Source organism: Pogoniulus pusillus, chromosome 15, assembly GCF_015220805.1.
Source record: "Pogoniulus pusillus isolate bPogPus1 chromosome 15, bPogPus1.pri, whole genome shotgun sequence".
Lineage (NCBI taxonomy): Eukaryota > Metazoa > Chordata > Aves > Piciformes > Lybiidae > Pogoniulus > Pogoniulus pusillus.
The window spans coordinates 18,457,338-18,474,706 of NC_087278.1; the positions used below are offsets into that span (position 1 = coordinate 18,457,338).

Consider the following 17,369-nt stretch of genomic DNA (forward strand, 5'->3'; position numbering starts at 1 on the left):
TAACATGCTGATGTCATGCCAGCTCTGCAACAAAAGCCTTGGTTGAAGCAAAGTGTCATCTGTGTCTAGTTCTGGGGCCCCCTCAGTTCGAGAGAGCTGTTGAGATACTGGAACGTGTCCAGAAGGGGGCGACAAAGCTGGCGAGGGGCCCCAAGCGCAGCCCTGCGAGAGAAGAGGCTCAGGGCAGAGCTCATTGCTGTCTACGACTACCTGAAAGAAGGCTGTAGCCAGGTGGGGTTTGGGCTCTGCTGCCAGGCACCCAGTGACAAGAACAAGGGGACACAGCCTCAAGTCGCACCAGGGCAGGTTCAGGCTGGATGTTCGGAGGAAATTCTTCAGGGAAAGGAGTGATTGGCATTGGAATGGGCTGCCCAGGGAGGTGGTGGAGTCCCCCATCCCTGGAGGTGCTTAAAAGGAGGCTGCATGAGGCACTACTGAACGCTGAGGGTGTGTAGCACAGTGTCATGTTTGGCCCAATTCTCACTGTCTACTCGAGGTGTCTGTCCTTGGTCACCCGTGGAGGCAGGATGCACTGCAAGTTTTAGGCTGGTTTAGTGCAGCTGCCCCTGGGTTCTTGCACTGTGTTAACAATATATGTAGATCCAGATCAGCTCCAATCTATTTTACTTACCTATGACTTGATAGGGTGGAAACACGAGTCCTTAAAACAGACATGAATATTAAAGAGCATTTCTTTCATATTCTGCTCATGGTTTCTATGAACTTGGCTCTTTCAGCTGTGTCTCAGTAATCACAAGAAATCAGAGAGCTGTTTTGTGGATAACAGAAGCGAGGAACTGAGTTGTGAATTGTCAGTGGCCAAACATAATAGAGGATAGAGCTGAATGAACCTTCAAACGCAGCTCAGGTACGGAGCCTACAATCCAAAGTCAGAGAAAGTAAAGGTGAAGAAAAGTTGGATCCTAAGCAGAGGCTTCTTTACTGTTCAGAACTACCTGAAAGCTGAGGAAAAGAGAGCCAGAGAAGAAATCTCAGAAACCCTTTATGTGAAAGCACCCTCTCCTTCCAGCCCCTCTCAGATTGCACACAGAGGGCCTCTCAGCAGTAACAGCCAAGCAGCCATCTCTGAGGAGATGCATTCCCTCTGTTGCTGCAGGTCAGCTGGCAGCTCTCCAACCACACCACAAAATGGTGTGAATATGTAAAGGGGAGAATTATTTAGTTAGAGAAGATTTTACACTGTGATGAAGAACTTCTTTCTGTACTGTTGGCATGAAGCAAAACCACCCCAAGGACCATGACTGAGATGATCTTCTGTGAGAGAAACTAAAAGGGACAAACCAGCTAAGATGCTGATCAGAAGGACTTGCTCCCTGGCACGGCTGCTGGTGCCAGCCACTCCCTACAGTGGCAGCAGCAGAGACAGAGCTGACATCTTCCAGTCTGTTCAGGCCAGCTATCCTTCTGGCAGCCAGAAGGAAAAGTGCGTGCACTGCATTGGCTCTACACTGAGAAGCTCTGTGGCAGGCTGAGGCACAGTAAATGCCCTGTGAAGCAGCTGACAGGACTGATGCTCTGCAGCACATCTCCATGCAGAGGTGCATCTTCAGACTACAATGGAGCTCTTCCTCTGCAGAAATGCCACAAAAACTTGACAAGCTTGGCAGGCTTTGACAAACCACCTCAAAATCTCTTGCTCTGAGGTGTGGAAGACAACACACAACACACTCCTCATGTACTCCTTTCTCCATGCTACTCTCATAGAGCAGAAATCCATTCTAGCAATGGCAAAACAAGACAATGCTAACTTGCTGCATATAATCAATGAATCACAGAATCAGTTAAGGTTGGAAGGGACCACAAGGAGCAGCCAGTTCCAACCCCCCTGCCATGCCCAGGGACACCCTACCCTAGAGCAGGCTGCCCACAGCCTCAGCCAGCCTGGCCTTAAACACCTCCAGCCATGAGGCCTCAACCACCTCCCTGGGCAACCCATTCCAGCCTCTCACCCACTTTTCATGCTCAACAACTTCATCCTCACCTCCAGGCTGACTCTCCCCACCTCCAGCTTTGCTCCATTCCCCCCACTCCTGGCACTCCCCTCACAGCCTCAGAAGGTCTCTCCCCAGCTTTCTTGTATGCCCCCTTAAGATCAAACCCATGTGTCACCAGCTTGGAGGTCAGGAGATGGTGTGGGACAGTGCCAAAGGCCTGACCTTCCCAGGACCTTTGCTTCCATTGCTCCCACTCAATGTAAAGATGACATGCCCACAAACATCCGAACCTGCCATACACCTGAGGACAAAGGTGTTCCCTGGGGAACCGCATCCAGAGGGGAGGAAAAGAAGGTAGCCAGTGTTGTACTACTGGATAGCTGTACTTTAAATACTGTGGCAGTGAGTGTGCACATTTCCTTCTCAAGTAAAGCTTTAGAAAGGTGCAAGATGGAGCTGTGATTGTAAAGCTGCTACAGCTTGTGTCTGCCCAGACAAGCAAGGGCTTGATGGAGCAAAATTGCTCAACATTTAATAGTTTCACTGTTAGGTCACTTAACACAAAATAATCCCCACCTTTGTGAAGGAAATGCAACTGCTGACACAGATTCTGTCCCCTAACATCTGCTACTACATCACTGGTAAGATATCTCCACCATCAAGAAAGCCTTCCAACAAAGAGTAAGCCCTCAGCCTAAGAAGCAGGGAATGGAAAATAAGGCATCACAAACAGAATTTATTCAAAGTGCAGGGAACTGACTTCAAGGTTTCATCCTATCTACTTCAGAAAGATGGGTTCAGGATAGGACTGCAGGTATTTACATGGTATCTTAATCTAGAGGCACATTTCAGCCCCTACTTATCGCCCGTTAGTCACTTGCTATCTGTACAGCAGTTTGAAGATAAAGGAGTGCTATGGAATTGCTGAGTATTTGATCCCACGTTAATAGAAACTGACTCCATCTGCTACAGACAATGAAATGCTCTTTTCATGATGCCCAGAAACAGAAAACCTTTGCAGCCAAGGTGGCAGGGGCAAGCACATGCAAGTCTGGGTCACGACAAGGGTTGCAACTATAGCTTTGCCACAGGGACAGCAACCCAAAGCACAGTTAGCGAACCAAAGCGCGGCGCTGTGCTGAGCAAACCCAAGTGCTGATCTAACTGGATTGTTATTTCCCCTTACCTGAAAGTCAGAAGCCCCAGCGCCTCCAGAGGGCCAGAAAATCTCCATCTGCTCAGCACTGGCATAGACCTCTGAGAGAGTGGTCCGGTCCCAGCTGGGCGCGCTGCCCAGCAGCAGAGGGGAGGGAGCAGTTCTGATGGTTGCAGCAGGAACGATAAAACCATAATATTCTTCTCTGCTGCTCTGAGAGTCTGGAAGAGAAGATTAGAAATTTGGGTGGAAATTAAACCACCTGAAGCCTTGTGTAGCAACAAACTTTATTGTACAGAGGGGCCAAGTCACACAGTACACTGCCTTTTCAGCCAAGTGCCTTTCCTGGAGGTAGGATATAATTTTCTGCAGACCAGCTTTCATAAGGGAAGTGACACTTACACTCTGCATCTGTCAGCCTCAGGTCATAGAAAAATGAGAGTGTCAAAAGACACACATGTGTGATTATTTCTCTCCCAGCACTCTCATTTCACTTCTCCACTGTCTATAGTAGACGTCGGTCGGCTGCTTTCACTGGAGTTTTCAGACAGAGACAAAGAAGATGCACTTATCGCCAGATAAATTAGCCTTACATCCACCTCCTACACATCAGCTCTGCTGCAACGACCAGACACACAATGCTGCTAGCCAGAGCTTTCCCACCCTGCCTTTGGTTTGGTTGTTTAATGCAGGTGTGTCTGCTTTCAGTGTGTTTGCATTCAGCGTAAGGTTTAGGCACATCCACGCACACACAAGAATGAGTGTCCCGAGCACACACACGCAGAGTGTCATTGTCCCTGGCAGTTGTAGGAGTTTGGGAAGGGAAAGAAGGATCCCCAGAGCTTCTCTGTCTGTTTGCCAGGCTTCAGCATAACAAAAGAGAAACAAGGATGCAATACCAAATGCCTCACAGAGATATTAGATAGCTAACTTGTCAGGCACCACACCGAATTTCACCACAGTGGGAAACGGCTCAGAATAACTCCTCTCTATAGCCTGTGATTTGGCACCAGTTCAGAAGTCTTTGGCTGATGAACATAAAATCCTAGGGTTTGATACAATCAGAGAACAGAAAACTAATTCCTCCTGGGAGACAAGCTCAAATAATCTTAGCTTCACATCAGAGCCTTCGAAAGCAAGCTTTGAGAGAACAAACTGATCTCAGAATCACAGAAACATGCAGGTTGGCAAAGCCCCTCAGGAGCACCAAGTCCAACCTAGAACCCTACTCAACAAGATTCACCTTAAACCATAGCCCCAAGCACCACATCCAAACCACCCTGAAACACAGCCAGGCTGGGTGACTCCACCACCTCCCTGGGCAGCTCATTCCAGTCCATGACCACTCTCCCGTGAAAAGCTTTCCTCCCCGGCCTCAGCTTGATGCCATTCGCCCTTTTCTGTCTCCAACTGCCTGTGAGAAAAGCCCAGCAGCAGCCTCTCCACATTGTCCCTTCAGGTAGCTGTAGACAGCAAGGAGCTCTGCCCTCAGCCTCCTCTCTTTCACACTAACCATCCCCAGCTCCCCCTCAGTTGCTACACGCAAGATTTATTCTCCAGGCCCTTCCCCCAGCTTCATTGCCCTCCTCTGGACCTGCTTCTGCACCTCCACATCTCTCTTGTATTGTGGTGCCAAAACTGAACACAACACTCAAGGTGTGGCCTCACCAAAGCCAAGGGGGACAATCATCTCCCTGCCCCTGCTGGCCACAGCATTTTCAATCCAAGCCAGGATGCCATTTGCCTTCTGGCTGCCTGGGCCACACTGCTGGGTCATGTTCAGCTCCTGTCTATTACAGCCCCCAGATCCCTTTCTGCCAGCAGCTCTCCGGCCACACTGCCCCCAAGCTCATAGCATTGCTTGCGGTTGTTGTGACCCAGGTGCAGGACCTGGCATTTGGCTTTTTGAAACTCATCCCATTAATGTTAGCCCCATTGGTCTAAGCCCTATCTAAGTCCCTCCTCCAGTTCCCACAAATCATTACCAAATTCAAGGGGCACATGAGCTTTCTTGGTGCTACTTGTTTGAATTGCGATCCACCTACTCCATCTCATAACCTAACTGTGACTCTAAGCACACACAGTTACTTCAGAGGAAGGTGTGAGACACTTCATAGAGGGTAGTAAGTCAATTGCTTGTTCAGTCAAGAACTTCATGATCTGGATGTGTAAGTGGGGTCAAAATCCAAGGGTTTACATTCTTTCCAAGGTCTTTCTCCTATTTGCAAAGTTCTGGGACATTCTTAGCCAAAAGATCCCTCTCCTAGCTGTGCTCTAGCTGTCAAGACTGCAGCTCTCACAGCTCCTAGCAGTGAGTTCCTTTGACCCTGTGTGCACCACAGAACTTTTCTGTCTTCCCATTTTGAAGTGCCAAGCAGTCAGGCACAGGTGTGGTGGCACAAGGATGGGCATGCTTTTTTGCTGTCACAAGGATGAACACTTGCTTTTTAGGAGAACAGGCTCAGAAACACGTGGGAAAGATGAATGTTCCTGTGAGATGAATTCTGTCTTGGCTTTCAATAGCAATGTCAAGAAAATGATCATTCTGGTGGCCACTTCAGCAGTCATGGTACGGCTGCTGGGACAATGTCTTTAGGTCTGTGTCAACAAGTTAGGAGGAAGTTGTTGTCAGAGAGAGTGATTGGCATTGGAATGGGCTGCCCAGGGAGGTGGAGGAGTTGCTGACCCTGGAGGTGTTCAAGAAAAGACTGGATGAGGCACTCAGTGCCATGGTCTGGTTGACTGGATAGGGCTGGGGGATAGGTTGGACTGGATGAGCTTGGAAGTCTCTTCCAACCTGCTTGATTCTATGATTCTAAGTCACGCACAGGTTAAAGCTTTCACTGCCTCTTATGCATGTGGATGGTATTCTGCAGGACAGTTCAGCTAAAGGACTCCTTTGATAGGCTGACGTTAAACAGAGATTTAAGCTTTCAAACAGCATCCTGCAAACTAGGCAATCTGTGGTTCAGATTAAGGCAGCTAAAGCCCCTACTGAGCTTGCAAGGTGAGATAAGGAATCAGTTCCTTGTATCAGGTTTTCCAAATAACAGGTTTCTCCTTCTGACATTACTCCAGAGGCAATGCCATATTCTTCTCCCAGGTTTTAAAGAGCAGAAATGAAAGTAAAGGTTGAGTGTTGTTTTTCTTCAAGATCCTTAGTTGTAACAGAAGTTTACATATAATGCAACAAGACATTTAAGAGAGAGGGTATTTTGCATGCATAGAGCCTCTGAAGATTGTTATGTTAATACAGACTTTTTTTTGGCTTGATAGGGATAAGATGCATAAAAAAATCCTCTTTATTGATAAAAATGCAGTCTATGTTTTTTTATGTAGAGCTGTAACTAAATCTTCCTCCATACTAGAGCAAAATACACAGCCCTCTACTCAAACAAATGAAACCAAAGTATCTTAGAACTTAAATAATTCAGTAGTGTTCCATTTTAAAGTTTACATCCATCCCCTCAGCTAAATGAATAGATCTTTCTGTGAAAGCTTTGGTAGCTGGTCTTAATTATTACTTTTTTGTGGGGGGAAAAGAGCAGAAATAAGATTAAATGCTTCTGAGCTGTTTTCCTTGTTGAAGTTCAGTACTGAAGCAGAAGACAAAGGCAAAACGAGGAAAGCTCAGCAAAGCTAGCAAATGCAAATGTCTGTCCCTTGGCACTCATTCTCACACCATAGCTTCTCTCCCCATGGACAGTCTGGAGAGAAAAATGCACAGCATCATTACACTCTTTTCAGACCTGTGCCACTATTCCCCCAGCTGGAAGAAGCCTTCTACTCACAGTTCGTAGCAACGACATGAGAGGTGACTGGTAGGCAAACCAGATCTGACTAGGCAAGTGGCAAAAAGGAAACAAAAAGGAAGCTGAAAGACAAGAAAAAGTAAGCTAGGAAGAAAAGGATGGAATGAAGGAAAGAAAGATGATAGAAAGCAGACTGTTAATTTGCTAGCTTCAAACCACTCTCTGATACTCAGGCTGGGAGCTTGCTGTAGCAGGTTCCAAACCAGCCATTATCTCTGAAGGTTAGTTTTCTGGGGCCTGCATACCAAGCACAGTAATCCTAAAAGGAATCAAAGGTTGAAATCTGAAATGTTTTCAGAAGTCAATCAAAGCAGCTGGCAATAAACAGTGAGTTCTCTTGGTCCCCCCCTCTCTTGTCTGGTTTGGTGATGCTGCCAAACATCACAGCGCAGCACACTGTGCAGGGCTGTAAGGAGCACAAGGGCCATATGGTGGAGTTCATTTCTTTCAGTCCCATTGATCCCCTTCACTAATCAACATCCAAGAGATATTGCCACAGGGACCAGCTACCAGAGAAGAGTCAAGGGTCAGCTGCTGGGAAGGCCACATGTCTGGACCAGCTGCCAGGGAAACTCATGTCCATGTAGCAGGAAGAGGTCCAAGCACCAGCAAGGAAACCAGAGTGTGGCTGGGAACTATGGAGGTCCCTTCCAACCTAGACCTTCTGTGATTCTGTATGAAAATATGTATTTGTATGTATGCCTGTGTAACTCCAGCAGCTAACGCTGATCCTGAGTAGAGGACGAGGAGGACCAGAACCAGGCTGCCTGCACTGGTTTTGTGGCAGAGCTGCCTGCTTGCATGAGTGCTGGCTGGTAAAGGACTGCTTTCTGCCTGTGTTGACCACAGCATCACTGAACGTCAGGGGCTGCAAGGGACCTCCAAAGCTCATCCAGTCCCAACTCCCCTGCAAGAGCAGATCACACTGATCATGTCCAGGTGGGTCTTAAATATCTCCAGAGAGGGAGACTCCACAACCCCCCATGGCAGCCTGTGCCAGGAATACACAGGTCCAACTCTCCAACAGCTGAACCTGGGGACAGAGCCAGAGCAGCCTTGCTGTGTAATGCTGCTGGATTTAACAGCCTGTAACAAGGACAAAGATTCAGCTGTGTCTTTTTAACCATTATTTCTTCTCTTCCTACCACAGAGTTAAGAATCTTTTCTGTCCATGCACGTATCCCCTTTGCTTTGGGTAGAATGAACATACAGATCCCAGCAGCCTGAGAAAGGATTCTGTCCTCTAAGCAAAGGCAACCATTACTTTCAAAATCATATTTGAGGCTTGTAAGCCTGAAGCATCATCACAGAGATATTGCCAGCAAAAACAACCCCAAACCCAAAAAAACACCTATCTAAATACCTCTCTTTTTCTTGAGATATGAAAAAGCAAGGATGAGCTCTTCAGCTGTGATAGCAATGTGTTTGGATACCAACATGTTACAAACCTTTTAATGACAAGCGACTGAGGGAGGCACAAGGAATTCCTCTGGCAGAGACACAACAAGTACAGGCTGACAGTTTTCTCTTGGTCAGAAAGTACCTTAAAATTGTATTCCTCCACACAACCCCCCAAACATGCTATCCTTCATTTAGCAGACCAACTTTGTCTGTGAGATAGGACAGTCCAAACCAACAAACTGGAAAACAAAACCCAGGACTAGCACTCTGTTCCCCCAGGAACCTGTTACTGAACTTACAAAAGCCTTTTCTCCAGCCTGGTGACCGTCAGCACTCTCTTCCCTTCATATTCCCATAGAAACCAACACTGTTGTATTTGGGATATTATAGGATCTACCCTTACCCGGCCTTTGTTTTACCTTCTGTGAACCTGTTATCCCTGAATTTGTACATAGCCTTCTTGAATCCAACTATGTTTACCTGCACAGCACTGCAACAGCAGGTGTTACAAGTTCACTGCCTATTGTCTTTGAAGTGCTGTCTTCTGTGGGCTGACAATTGATCTACTGATTTCATTGAACGTTGCTAGATCAAATCTTGTGGGATTTGATGATGCATTCACCCTGGCCACCAGCAAGATCACAGAATGTTAGGGGTTGGAAGGGACCTCTGGAGATTATCAAGTCCAACCCCTCCCTGGTCAGCAGGTCACACAGGAACGCATCATGGTTTTATAAACATTATTCTTACGTATATAAGACAGATTCTGATGCAGGACTGATTTGAACAGCTGTGACTGGTATAATGGCTTTCTAAAAGCATTTGTGCTCCCAGCTCCACTCAGCTGACAGCCAAAATTATTTTATACAGTGCAGAATCCTAACTGGTGGTATAGAATCATAGAACCAAGCAGGTTGGAAGAGAGCTCTAAGCTCAGCCACTCCAACCTAGCACCCAGCCCTGGCCAATCAACCAGACCATGGCACTAAGTGCCCCAGCCAGGCTTGGCTTCAACACCTCCAGCCACAGCCACTCCACCACCTCCCTGGGCAGCCCATTCCAATGCCAATCACTCTCTCTGACAACAACTTCCTCCTAATATCCAGCCTAGACCTGCCCTGGAACAGCTTCACACTGTGTCTCCTTGTTCTGTTCCTGCTTGCCTGGCAGAAGAGACCAACCCCACCTGGCTACAGCCTCCCTTCAGGTAGCTGTAGACAGCAATGAGCTCTGCCCTGAGCCTCCTCTTCTGCAGGCTGCACACCCCCAGCTCCCTCAGCCTCTCTTCACAGGGCTATGTTCCAGGCCCCTCCCCATCTTTGTTGCCCTTCTCTGGACATGCTCCTGTATCTCAACAACTCTCCTGGACTGAGGAGCCCAGAACTGGACACAGTACTCAAGGTATAACTTACATGTGGCTAAGGATAGTAATCTGCCTCTGTTTATACAGTGTGGTTTGTCTCTGGTCTTTACAACTTTCCACACTACTCTCTCCTTGCTTATAACTCGACACAAATGTTTTAATGATCATACAATATTTAAACTACTAGATCTGAAATCTGATTGTGTGGTTGCTAAAGGAGGCTGATTTCACAGAACCCAAAGGTTTTCCTGCTAATACTGATACAGAGTTACTGTATCACCTGAAATCTTGTTTTGAATCAAGAATTAGTTTTTTTGCTTCAAAGACATAAAAAGATATAGTAAAAGAAAGGGAAAACCAATCCAGTTGTAAACTAGTAAAATAGACTGCCACCTCCAGGGGCTCATTTAGGCTTTGCTGTGATCCATTCTCTCATTTAGAGGTGTTACTTCTCAAATCAATCAAGCTGGCTCCCTTCAGAGGAAAAATTTTGTTTCTAAAAGAAGTGGATACATTAATTGTGATCGATAGGATAAGTGCAGCAAGCCACGAAGCAGCAGGGCTCGCTGGCTCCCACTTACAGCAGGAGGAGAATGTCTCCGCGCAAACCTCGCCATGTGCTGCAGCAGTCTTCCGCCGGCTCTTCAAGGGCATCTCTCCTTTCTTCAGGTGCAGGCTTGACAAACTCCAAATTAGTTTCTGGAAAGTCAATCTTTAAGAGAACGAGGAGGAGAAAAAGGGAGGGGGAAAGGCTGTTTTTAGCAGTACATATTCTCAAATACACCTGTCGATCAATATTGCCTTGGATTTGTAGAGGAAGCACATCAAATACGAGAAAGAAAAGGGCATAATTCCTTGAGGATGTTCACTGCATGCAATACTTTACATAGGTTGGTGAATAAATTCAGCCCACAAAAACCAGCCAAGAGGTTTGCTGCTGACTCTGCTCAGAGGAATTCTATCCACCGTGTTTCGATTTGATTAGAGCTGCATGAACTCAGAACTGAACTAAATTTTCCCCCCCATTTTTTCTTTGTTTCTTTTAATGAGAATTTTAAAATGGAAATCATCCACTACCACAGATTTATTTCTTTCTGAAACACTGGGGTAACTCTGAGGTGCAGTTCTGCAGTGCAGAAGATGGAAAAGAGCTGCCTAATTTCACTTGTGGATGTCCAATTTCACATATATCTTATGGTACCTACTAATTTTTTACTCTTTAGCCTTATGTGCAGATGTCAGAAATTTAGGGTACCATTTGTAAGACAGAGAAGAAAGTGACTCAACCAAAACTAAAACCTTGAGCTGTTTGATAATCTTAGTACAGACTTTCCTGAAAATGCAAACTGTACTTCAAAACGAAGCTCGATTTCCACATCTCATTTTGCTTTATCAATGCACATCGCCAAGCCTTCTCTATACCTGATTTATTAATAGCTGCAACTGAAAGCCCCCATTCTTCTAGAGGTGAACAGTTACTCACTATGAAATGTAAATGCCTTGTTGATGCCATCAGGAAAAACACCTTTACATCATTTCCAGCCTGTTCACAAGTTGTGATACTGTCACATACATGGGAACGGTGGAAAAGGAGGTGAGGAAGAATGAGAGACCCTCCCTTTCCAGTACTTTCAGCAGGAAGGCATTGTAAATTAATAGCACTTACTGTCTCAAGTTCCCTTTATTATTAATAGGTGAAGCTATTTTAAGGAATGCTCTTGGACTGAACTCCTCAAACCAGAAAAATCCCTCATTTGCTCTATTTTTTAGGCCAGCTCATTTTGCCACAGCATCTGCTTTGACAGATCACTTTCTAGCAGCCATTCAGCTTTTAAATGCACAAACCAAACAGTTTTCCCAATGAACCACTCAGTTGTTAAACTGGAAAGTCAACAAAGTAGCATGCAGACCTAATGCAGTTTGAAGGGTGGGAGCCCCACACTGCTCAGAGCAGGTGCTCAGCATGCAGTCAGCGACAGAGAGCTATGCTGATACCCACTGGCAATTGCTTGTAGCCACTGCCTTCACAAATCCTTTCTGCTGCTCAGTTTAACTGCAAGCTGTGTGCCACGTTTCTAATGGCATGCTACTCAACAGCACTCTGAGAAAAGAAGTGCAGGTCTGAAAAGGCAACTGTGAGGAGGTAAGAAGCAATGAATTTGTGTCCCAAGTATTTCTGGAACCAAGATTCTAAAAGCAAAAATCACCCTATGGAAACCTTGTCTGGCCCTCAGAGGTGGTGACACAGGAAGCATGCTATTGCCACTGTGCAGAACTGCAGCCTTCCAGCCAGGAAGGCCGACGTGCTCTCTGAGCTGCTGTAACAGCAACAGTGATTTAGAGCCACATCCTCTTGAGAGCTGTGGGAACAGCTCTTTCGCTTGCACTTTGTGACAAAACCACCTTTGCTTCCTCATCCCTTCCCCACTTTTCTCACCTGCAAGGTTACTGAGGTTGGTGTATGGGTGCTGCAGATGCCTGGGGTGACCATGGCTGTTGGAAGCGTGCCGGACGATGACATGTTGAGTAGCACAGTTCCATGAAGGAGCCGCCTGTGACATACAGAAAGAAGTACTGCATCAGGACTGGGCATGAGGTGAGCAGGGATTACTGCAACCACATGAAAGCACACCTACTGCATGCCTTGAAAGACAAGCAAAAGGAATCACACAGTCAATCAGGTTGGAAGAGACCTCCAAGCTCAGCCACTCCAACCTAGCACCCAGCCCTGGCCAAGCAACCAGACCATGGCACTAAATGCCCCAGCCAGGCTTGGCTGCAACACCTCCAGGGACAGTGACTCCAGCACCTCCCTGGGCAGCGCATTCCAGTGCCAATCACTCTCTCTGCCAACAACTTCCTCCTAACATCCAGCCTAGACCTGCCCTGGCACAGCTTGAGACTGTGTCCCCTTGTTCTGTTGCTTCTTGCCTGGCAGAAGAGCCCATCCCCACCTGGCTACAGCCTCCCTTCAGGTAGCTGTAACCAGCAATGAGGTCTGCCCTGAGCCTCCTCTTCTGCAGGCTGCACACCCCCAGCTCCCTCAGCCCTCTCCTACAGGGCTGTGCTCCAGGCTAACACATTATATCTATCTCTAGATTTCATTTTGAGGATGGATGCTAGAGACTGGGAAGTGTTAACACACTGTATAAGGTGGAAGGTGGTATGCATGAGTTCTACAACCAGAAGAAACTCGTGGCAGCTTACAGCAACCATGAAGGATCCTTGGTGAATTTCAGTGTAGGTGGTAGGGAGAAGGGAACATGATTTCAGACACTCCAGAGTTTGAGTGGGGTAGTTTGCACCACACATGCTGCAAACAGTTTCTGAGCAGGTGAAAGATTCTAAAGTACTAGGCAGACTACTACACATACAAGAAAGTCTCATCAGAAATGGCTGTATCTGTGGTCTGTTTCATTTTGCAGGTCAACACAATTCAGTGTAGAGAGCTTAAAGACAATCAGAAAGGTCAGGTGCAGATTCTAATCAGAACCAATCCACTGAAAAGCAAAATATAGCACTGGACAAATGAAGGTACAGTACACGGGACATACCCTTACATTTGTCCACATCTTAACAGTTAGTGAGGTCAGAGATTGGATAATGTTCACCACCTCACTTTTTACTGACAGTGTCTATTGTGATGGTTCCAAGCACTGCTCAGCCAAAAGAGCTGAGAGCGCAAACTAGATACAAGGGAATCCAGGTGGATGCTTTGAGCCCAGCATGAGCTTACAGCATTGCTGTAAGACAGTGCCTTTTGAATTGCAAACTGAAATAAAGTGTTGCTAAATCATCTGAGAAAGTCATTTTTGCAGTCAACATAGTGTAAAACTAATTCAGGGCTGGTTTCTTTTCACCTCTCAGGCTACTCACGATGTTAGCGCTAACATTTTATTGCGAGAGCACACCTCAAGAGGATTAAAGACAACACCAAAACCATTTGCTAAAATTTCTTTTGCAATTGTAGGTACATTTGCAGGGGAAAGGGAGGCAAGAAAAGGAGCTGTGATGTGAACAAGATAGCACTGGGAGGGGAAAGCAGTTGTGAGATACGAAGGCTTGCACATTTTAGGTCACTGATGTGGAAAGCGATCAACGGCGATTCCAAGCTGGTTTGTGGTGCTGTGCACCTGGGTGACCTTTAACACATGAGTGGCATCTCTTCAAACACTTCTCAGTTGACAGAGCCTTACATCCTAAGTTGAACTAATTGACACTTGTTAGAAGGGAGGGGAATAGCTGAAAACTGTATGAACATGAAGGGTAAATTACCCTTTTGAACTCTCATTACTGCTAATCACTTTTGTATTGTGCTCTGTAACTACAGGAAGCTTTAAAGGAAAGAAATAATATCCATGCAGTGGATTCTGTTTTCCTGAAAACCTTGATAGACAGACACAAGTAGCAGCACAGACCTCGAAGGCGACCCTGATGTGTTTAACTGAGACACTTCCTGAGCTCATTAGATCAACTCACTTGCACTCAGTACGGATGAGGCTAAAGACTGCCCAGGAAGCGAAGGAAGAATCAGCAGGAGGGCTCCTCCAAGTCCCCACCTGGAGAAGCAGCAAGTAAAGCAACCTCTCTTTGCTGCACAGAGCAGACTTCACATCTTAAAGAAGCAGACAGGGCTGGGACAGTAAACCACTTTGATAGTAAGGAGAAGAGCAGGCTCTGATGGGACCTTACTGGGGCCTTCCAGTATCTGAAAGTGTCCATGAGAAAGCTGGGGAGGGACTTCTTAGGATATTGGGTAGTGATAGGAGCAGAGGGAATAGATCCAAGCTAGAGGAGGGAAGATAGAGATTAGATACTAGAAAGAAGTTCTTCATCATAAGGGTGGTGAGACACTGGAACAGGTTGCCCAGGGAGGTGGTAGAAGCTCCATTCCTGGATGCTTTCAAGGCCAGCCTGGATGTGGCTCTGGGTGGAACTTCCACTACCACACCCAGAAAGATGTACTTTTTGTTTGCTCTGATTTGCAAACACCAATTCAAAATAAACTATTGTTATGATAAGGCCTGCATTTGTGTGCATGTGCTTCTATGTGTATATAGATATGTTAAAACTGGCCTGATCAGGAGCAGAGTGGCCAGCAAGACAAGGGAGGTTGTTCTGCCCCTGTACCCAGCACTGCTTAGGCCACACCTTGAGTGCTGTGTCCAAAGAAGGTAACTCCACGAGCTAGGCAAGACCTTCCAAAGTAGGTAACTCCAAGAGCTAGTCAGGACCTAGCAAAGAAAAGCAAATTCAGGCTGGGTGAACATGCTGAGATTTTCAAGTTGTATCTTTCAGAAGGAATTTCAGGGCCATCCTTTGTGCTTATTGTTTTTAATTTGGGCTTTTTTTAAGCCAGTCTATCAGCTGAAATCATGGGGACTGATAGAATGAATAATCCTGTGGAGCTGTGTCTGGCTAGGAGAGGAAAAAGCATTTGGGCTTCTTTGTGTTTTGTAATTACTATGATTGTAAATGACACAGCTATTAAATTAGGGGGCGTTGAACATGCTCCTCCTACATCATTCCTCCCCAACAACTCTAGTGTTATTTCTGCTGGAAGGGTCATTTCACCAATAATCTCTACAGTTATGCAGCAGATGAAAGGGAAGCAGCCCTCTGTCCCCTTCGTTGTGCTGAGTGTGCAGATCAGGAAAGAATGAAGCCATTTGGCAGCAGCACTTTCAAGAGTGCCTGAGTGACTGTGAGATGTATCCAGTGAAAATCAGCATGCTTACTCCAATGGTGTACATTAAAACTGTACATCACAGGTAGTCCAAGAACTGCTCCTCTGAGATTTGAGTGCTGAAAAGCTCCAGTGCACCACAGTGTGCAAGAAGAGGATTCTCACCTATCCCACTTGCCTCCAAAGGTGCCTAAATGCTCCCCAATTCAGTCACCTTTAAAGCTCTGCTTATGAATGCGCTCAGCTGGGTGGGGTGAGGACATACCAACTGTTTCTCTCAAGTTAGATTCTTAGCCCAGGTCCTCCCTCTAGCTATCTCAACCTGAGAACCAGGCTGGTAGAAATACTCCAAATCAACAGAACATGTCTGGTTTAAAGAGACACACGCAACAGAAGAGTGAGTGGTGTGCTCTTCAGGTGAGCTACTGTGCTGCTTTGAGGCTAACTGGAATATTTGACTGAGAGAAATTAAATCCTTAGGTGTGAGAAGGAAGAAACACCAACAGTACCTTCATTTTATCCCTCATTTTTCTGCTGAGAAATGCAACTAATCAAAATACAGACAAGACACTCACTGCACACACACTTTGCAGTTAGCTCTCAGCTCTGCTTTGTTCCTTCTTTCTGGTGATCTCGTCTCTGTGGTTGCCTCTTTAGTCCGACCTAACCCATTAACCTCTAACCTCCTTGTCATCTTTTTGACATCTCATAGAATCAATCAGGTTGGAAGAGACCTCCAAGCTCAGCCAGCCCAACCTGGCACCCAAACCTAGACAATCAACCAGACCATGGCACTGAGTGCCCCACCCAGGCTTGGCTTCAACACCTCCAGGGGCAGTGACTCCACCACCTCCCTGGGCAGCCCATTCCAATGCCAATCACTCTCTCTGCCAACAACTTCCTCCTAACATCCAGCCTAGACCTGTCCTGGCACAGTTTGAGACTGTGTCCCCTTGTTCTGTTGCTGTTTACTTGGCAGAAGAGCCCAACCCCAGCTGGCTACAGCCTCCCTTATTTCACCTCAGTCTCTGCATATTTATCACATGAGACGTACGTGGGTTGGTTTGGTTATTTCTCAAGGGAGGGAAAGAGGGAAGGGGAGATGGAAGGGGTTTGGTTTGGGAGCCCTCCTGGCAATCTGATTTCTGGGAGGGGTATTTTGTGTTTCTGTGTTACTTTTAATTTGTATGTAAGTGTAAATACTGCATATATATCTGCTTGTAAATTGTGCTAAGCTGTAAATACAGCTTCAGTCCTTAACCTCCAGCTGGCTGAGTCTAGTCTGGGTAATTTCATTGTGTGGAGGTGTAGGTAACTGCCAAACCATCACAACTATGAGAGAAAAGTCACTGAATGAAATGTTTAAGCAACCCTTGGAGCAGAGATGTGGTTCATGTTTCTTTCCTTCCTTCAAGGTAAGGGTTCTCATCACTAAGTCACTGAAGAATGCCCTCTTTTACTGAGCAAACTTGAGTTGTCTTCTGAAGAGATGCAAAAGCCTCTCTAGCCCAGCCCAGCCCACTTGCTAGAACTGAAATTCTCAGATGAAAGGTTCAGTGGGACACAAGGTCTGCAAACAGTCAATTCATACAGGCAATCAGATCTTTTTGGTTTCTTTCAAGTGATGCTTGCCACCACAGAGAAATAGATGAAGATGTGTCAAGATGAGGAAAGAGCTGCAGCATAGAGACAGATGATAACGCAGGAACCCGTGGGGCTTGAACGCCTCCATTTATCACCTAGAGGATATGTAGGGCTCTGGAGGCTAAACAAAATTGAGTATCATTGCAAAGGCTAAATTTAAACATATTTAGAGGACTGCAGAAAACTTACTTTAATCTCTGATTATGCATCACTGCAGAGACACCCAAGACTATAAGCATCTCTGAAGCAGTTACATTATGTGCAGAAAGAAGAGGTCAAAGAAAGGAGACAGTTTCTGAAGTGGTGTGAGGAGGGAAAGGAGCTCATTGTGGCTGTCACTAACTGCTCTGGT

At 46.3% G+C, this 17,369-nt stretch overlaps 1 protein-coding gene across 1 annotated transcript in view; it reads right to left on the reverse strand.

Annotated features, from left to right (window-relative positions):
- PIK3C2G (phosphatidylinositol-4-phosphate 3-kinase catalytic subunit type 2 gamma) overlaps positions 1–17,369 on the reverse strand; it is a 209,831-nt gene that overhangs the window by 104,659 nt on the left and 87,803 nt on the right. Inside the window, 5 exon segments of the mRNA XM_064155587.1 lie at positions 3,142–3,200; positions 3,202–3,261; positions 3,263–3,332; positions 10,269–10,399; positions 12,125–12,239. Of these exon segments, the coding sequence (XP_064011657.1) occupies positions 3,142–3,200; positions 3,202–3,261; positions 3,263–3,332; positions 10,269–10,399; positions 12,125–12,239 (435 nt within the window).